This window comes from Aegilops tauschii, chromosome 5 (assembly GCF_002575655.3).
Source record: "Aegilops tauschii subsp. strangulata cultivar AL8/78 chromosome 5, Aet v6.0, whole genome shotgun sequence".
In the NCBI taxonomy this organism is placed as follows: Eukaryota; Viridiplantae; Streptophyta; class Magnoliopsida; order Poales; family Poaceae; genus Aegilops; species Aegilops tauschii.
This window is the reverse complement of record NC_053039.3, coordinates 510201724-510208256: the sequence shown is the minus strand read 5'-3', so window position 1 is coordinate 510208256 and position 6533 is coordinate 510201724. Positions and strand designations below refer to the sequence as shown.

The window sequence follows — 6533 nt, the reverse complement described above, 5'->3', positions numbered from 1 at the left end:
TGTGCTTGTGTGTTTGTGAGGATATATTGGTTAATCCATGTTCTTTATATAGGGCCCAAGCCCCAAGGAACAACAACTGGGTTATATAATTCAGTCTCGTTTCTTCGGTTTTGTAACCCAGAGATGGTTGATGTTCTGCAACCTTCAGGCTTGTAACATTTGGGCGTGCAACATATACTTTTAAACAACCCTCTCTTCTTTATTTTATTTAATGAACTTTTGGCATGGAGCTTCCATTAATAGCCGAGGTGGAGGCATGCGTGAACATCCGAGTGAATGACATGGATAGTGAAGTAGTGTAAAGTAACTAGTTGAGACTATCTGTATCAAGAGTGATGTACGTTTCCTACTTGTATTATATCTGGGGGATGGAAGCCGCCAAGATTAAGGTCTAGCTCGGTAGCATCAGATTAACATAAAGATAGATTGAAATGTTACAAATGTAACTCACTTGTGATTAACCTTGTATCTAATTTTTCTTGTAATTTTCTATTTGGTGTTACTCACAGTGCTTTGTAATTCCAGCAGCTACCTTCCACGCCCTTCTCCATACCAGGTGTTTTTTTGGGAGGCACGGGAAGAATCGGTTTTCGGAAAAACTAAGAAATCTCGGTTTTTTACCGCCCATAGAATTCAAATGAATTTTGAATTCTATTTTATTGGGTATAAATATAAGTATGTAACCTGTAAATCATCAAATATGGTAGAGCATGCCCCGGTGGGAAATACCCTTTAGTTCCTGGGTGTATATACACCTCACATAGAAAATAATAATGATAATAACAAACCAGAAAAGTTTCGAACTTTTTTATAATAAATTTGACTTTGTTTTGCACTAATTCAGTCTCTTTCTTTGGTTTTGCAACCAACAGATGGTTGGGTGTTCTGCAACCGTCGGGCTTATAGCAATTGGGCGTGCAACAAATATTTTTAAACAGCCGCCTTCTTTGTTTCAGTGAATGGAATTTTGGCATGGAGCTTCCATTAATAGTCATTTGTGAATAACCGAGTGAATGAAATTCACGGAAAAGTAGTGCAACTAACTAACTAGTTTAGACTATCTGTATGAGTGACATACGTTTCCAAATTTCTTATATTATATATGGGATGGAATCCACCAAGATTAAGGTGTAGCGCGGCAACATCAAAGTAATACACCACCGGATTAAATTATTACAAATGTAACGCACTAGAGTTTCCCTCTGTATATTCACTGACAATTTGTTGTTTCGTGGTACTCAAAGCGCTTTTTAATTTCACCAGCTCCATCCACATCGTTTAGGGTTCTCTTTTTTCTCAATACTGGTGTTTCTTTCCAGGAGGCGCTGAAAGAACCGATTGTAGAAACAATTAAAAAATCATCGAGTTTTACCGCCCAAAGAATTCAATGTTTTTGTGTATAAATAGTGAAATATATGTCTATGACCAGCATAACATCACATGGTAGTGTGTGTGTGTACTCGGTCATATATGCAAGGTCTTGTTGAACTAAAAATTGATGTATTTGCCAATTTCATTTCATACTGTCCCAAACTGGGCTAGGGATGGCACCCGCAGGGTATGGGTACGGATGGAGCTACCCCATACCCTTACCCGTCCGCCGTGAGTTTACCCATCACCCATACCCATACCCGTCAAGGGTACAATTTTTTCCCATACCCGTCACCCGACAGGGTTTATGGGTACCCGCAGGTAAAAGTACCCGCGTTTAGAACACATCAATTGAGTAGAAAATAGTTGTAAAAAGCAACATATAATCATAAATTATTAATAGCAACACATCTTAAACAACAATGTACAACAACATATTGTAACAACAACATATTCTCATAAACAAAAGTATTTGCCTATGAAGTGACATATAAAAATGTTAAACAACAACACATAATCATAAATAACAACACATATGCATACACTTTAAGTTCACGAAATCATGATAAATTTTAGAGATAATTTGAATACATAATAGAGTTTTTACCTAGCATGATTAGGAGGGAAATGAATACATTGGGATATTAACGGAAACCCACCTGTCAACATTTTAGATGGGTACATGGGTACGCGGGCATGGGTTATACGATCCCATACCCGTACCCTCTCTACCCGATGGGTATGATATTTTCCCATTTAAGTACCCATGGGTAATTTTTTGTCCCATACCCTTACCCTAATAGGGTTTTTACCCACAGGGTACGCGGGTAATGGGTACCCATTGCCATCCCTAAACTGGGCAAATACAAAAATCTCAAAAAATATTAAATACACGTAAATAATACATATAGCACCGAAACAAGGTAAATACATAAATCAAAAAAAATATCGTATACATGTGAATCGTAAATATAGTACCGAGACAGGACAAATACATAAAGTTGTGAAAATATCAAATACAAGCGAGTGGTGGCATATATTAATTAGCAGCAACTCCACCACCAAGAGAACAACAAACACATCTACGCTTCCGCATGTCTGCGTGTACATAGCTTAATGCAAGGTCTTCATGGCATAGCTCACACATCATACGAAGTGATCTTGAACACTCCAATCTCCTCGTTGAGCCCCAGCGCCTTCCACACGGCCGGTGACGCGTCTACGTCATTGTATGGGCACGGTGGCTCGAAGTTGTGCTCGGCGTCGCAGCCGTACACCGATTCGCACTCGTCGACGACCTTGGCCAGCACGGCACGCCCGTTCCCATTGATGCAGATCATCTTGTTGCACCTGCGCTTGCCGTCCAGGCGCAACCACCCGGTGGATAGCGCCACCACCAGCTCGGTGTCCTTGTGGAAGCGGTTGTCGCAGAACGATTTGGCGCCGCCGTCTCCACCTTGTGCGAAGCTGTTCAGATTTAGGATCGCCGGCGTGTCGGCCGACACCGGGGGCGAGCACCTGAATTGCGGGTAGCGGTGACCGTCTTTACAGCAGACCGAGCCATGATCCCTGTTGCAGTCGCCGGATTTGCCATGCAGGAAGCCACTGATGTAGCACCTGCCGCGAAGATGTTTGGTCTCTGTAGTAACATTCGCGCTGCTGCCCTAGGACACGGAGACACCATGGACGCGAAGCTGTAATAGGAGCATCACGAGAGAAAACATAGCTAATAGCTTCTTCAAGTTAGCCATGTCTGTAAGGTACTCACGTTGCTTGCAAATCTGCAATTTGTGCTTGTGCGTTTGTGAGGATATATTGGTTGATCCATGTTCTTTATATAGGGCCCAAGCCCCAAGGAACAACAACTGGGTTATATAATTCAGTCTCGTTTCTTCGGCTTTGTAACCCAGAGATGGTTGATGTTCTGCAACCTTCGGGCTTGTAACATTCGGGCGTGCAACATATACTTTTAAACAACCGTCTCTTCTTTATTTTATTGAATGAACTTTTGGCATGGAGCTTCCATTAATAGCCGAGGAGGAGGCATGCGTGAACATACAAGTGAATGACATGCATAGTGAAGTAGTGTAAAGTAACTAGTTGAGACTATCTGTATCAAGAGTGATATACGTTTCCTACTTGTATTATATCTGGGGGATGGAAGCCGCCAAGATTAAGGTCTAGCTCGGTAACATCAGAATAACATAAAGATAGATTGAATTGTTACAAATGTAACTCACTTGTGATTAACCCTGTATCTAATTTATCTTGTAATTTTCTATTTGGTGTTACTCAAAGCGCTTTGTAATTCCAGCAACTACCTTCCACGCCCTTCTCCATACTAGGTGTTTTTTTGGGAGGCACCGGAAGAATCGGTTTTTGGAAAAACTCAGAAATCTCGGTATTTTACCACCCAAAGAATTCAAATGAATTTTGAATTCTATTTTATTGGGTATAAATATAATTATGTAACCTGTAAATCATCAAATATGGTAGAACATGCCCCGGTGGGGAATACCCTTTAGTTCCTGGGTGTATATACACCCCACATAGAAAATTATAATGATAATAATAAGTCACAAAAGTTTGGAACTTTTTTTACAATAAATTTGACTTACTTTTGCACTAATTCAGTCTCTTTCCTTGGTTTTGCAACCAACAAATGGTCGGTGTTCTGCAACCTTCGGGCTTATAACAATTGGTCATGCAACAAATATTTTTAAACAACCGCCTTCTTTGTTTCAGTGAATGGAATTTTGGCATGGAGCTTCCATTAATAGTCATTTGTGAATAACCGAGTGAATGAAATTCACGGGAAAGTAGTGCAACTAACTAACTAGTTTAGACTATCCGTATGAGTGACAAACGTTTCCAAATTTCTTATATTATATATGGGATGGAATCCACCAAGATTAAGGTGTAGCTCGGCAACATCAAAGTAATACACCACCGGAATAAATTTTTACAGATGTAACGCACTAGAGTTTCCCTCTGTATATTCACTGGCAATTTGTTGTTTCGTGGTACTCAAAGCACTTTTTAATTTCACCAGCTCCATCCACATCGTTTAGAGTTCTCTTTTTTTTTCTGAATACTGGTGTTTCTTTCCAGGAGGCGCTGAAAGAACCGATTGTAGGAACAACTAAAAAATCATTGAGTTTTACCGCCCGAAGAATTCAATATTTTTGTGTATAAATAGTGAAATATATGTCTATGACCAGCATAACATCACATATGGTAGTGTGTGTGTGTTTGTGTGTGTGTACTCAGTCATATATCCAAGGTCTTGTTGAACTAAAAATTGATGTATTTGCTAATTTCATTTCATACTGTACCCAAACTGGGCAAATACATAAATCTCAAAAAATATTAAATACACGTAAATAATACATATAGCACCGAAACAAGGTAAATACATAAAAAAAAATATCATATCCATGTGAACCGTAAATATAGCACCGAGACAGGACGAATACATAAAGTTGTGAAAATATCAAATACAAGCGAGTGGTGGCTATTTTAATTAGCAGCAACTCCACCACCAAGAGAACAACGCAAACATCTACGCTTCCGCATGTCTGCGTGTACATAGCTTAATGCAAGGTCTTCATGGCATAGCTCACACATCAAACCAAGTGATCTTGAACACTCCAATCTGCTCCTTGAGCCCCAGCGCCTTCCACACGACCGGTGACGCGTGAACGTCATTGTATGGGCACGGTGGCTCGAAGTTGTGCCCGGTGTCGCAGCCATACACCGAGTCGCACTCGTCAACGACCTTGGCCAGCACAGCACGCCCGTTCCCATTGATGCGGCTCATCTTGTTGCACCTGCACTTGCTGTCCAGGCGCAACCACCCCATGGACAGCGCCACCACCAGCTCGGTGTCCTTGTGGAAGCGGTTGTCGCAGAACGATTTGCCGGCGCCGTCTCCACCTCGTGCGAAGCTGTTCAGAGTTAGGATCGCTGGTGTGTCGGCCGACACCGGGGGCGAGCACCTGAATTGCCGGTAGCGGTGACCGTCTTTACAACAGACCGAGCCGTGATCCCTGTTGCAGTCGCCGGATTTGCCATGCAGGAAGCCACTGATGTGGCACCCGCCGCGAAGATGTTTGGTCTCCGTAGTAACGTTCACGCTGCTGCCCACGGACACGGAGACACCATGGACGCGAAGCTGTGACAGGAGCATCACGCGAGCAAACATAGCTAATAGTTTCTTCAAGTTAGCTATGTCTGTGAGGTACTCACGTTGCTTGCAAATCTGCAATTTGTGCTTGTGCGTTTGTGAGGATATATTGGTTCATCCATGTTCTTTATATAGGGCCCAAGCCCCAAGGAACAACAACTGGGTTATATAATTCAGTATTGTTTCTTCGGTTTTGTAACCCAGAGATGGTTGATGTTCTGCAACCTTCAGGCGTTTAACATTTGGGCATGCAACATATACATTTAAACAAACGTCTCTTCTTTATTTTATTGAATGAACTTTTGGCATGGAGCTTCCATTAATAGCCGAGGTGGAGGCATGCGTGAATATCCGAGTGAATGACATGCATAATGAAGTAGTGTAAAGTAACTAGTTGAGACTATCCGTATCAAGAGTGATGTACGTTTCCTACTTGTATTATATCTTGGGGATGGAAGCCGCCAAGATTAAGGTCTAGCTCGGTAACATCAGAATAACATAAAGATAGATTGAATTGTTACAAATGTAACTCACATGGGATTAACCTTGTATCTATTTTTTCTTGTAATTTTCTATTTGGTGTTACTCAAAGCGCTTTGTAGTTCCAGCATCTACCTTCCACGCCCTTCTCCATACCAGGTGTTTTTTTGGAGGCACCGGAAGAATCGGTTTTTTGGAAAAACTCAGAAATCTCGGTATTTTACCGCCCATAGAATTCAAATGAATTTTGAATTCTATTTTATAGGGTATAAACATAAGTATGTAACCTGTAAATCATCAAATATTGTAGAGCATGCCCCAGTGGGAAATACCCTTTAGTTCCTGGTTGTATATACACCTCACATAGAAAATAATAATGATAATAATAAGCCACTAAAGTTTGGAACTTTTTTTACAATAAATTTGACTTTCTTTTGCACTAATTCAGTCTCTTTCTTTGGTTTTGCACCCAACAGATGGTTGGTGTTCTGCAACC

The 6533-nt window shown here is 41.1% G+C and overlaps 2 protein-coding genes across 2 annotated transcripts; both read right to left on the bottom strand.

Moving 5' to 3' along the window:
* Window positions 1–2510: 2510 nt before the first annotated feature.
* On the bottom strand, window positions 2511–3122 carry LOC109746660 (putative ripening-related protein 4). The gene is made up of 2 exons (XM_073498708.1): window positions 3043–3122; window positions 2511–2988 (listed from the first exon to the last, which is right to left on the bottom strand). The coding sequence occupies exons 1-2, from the start codon at window positions 3120–3122 to the stop codon at window positions 2511–2513; spliced, it is 558 nt and encodes a 185-aa protein (XP_073354809.1).
* A 1291-nt stretch (window positions 3123–4413) lies between these two features.
* On the bottom strand, window positions 4414–6191 carry LOC141020644 (putative ripening-related protein 4). The gene is made up of 2 exons (XM_073499391.1): window positions 6173–6191; window positions 4414–5604 (listed from the first exon to the last, which is right to left on the bottom strand). Exons 1-2 carry the CDS (start codon window positions 6189–6191, stop codon window positions 4991–4993), a joined length of 633 nt encoding a protein of 210 aa, XP_073355492.1. The 3' UTR covers window positions 4414–4990.
* Window positions 6192–6533: the final 342 nt, after the last annotated feature.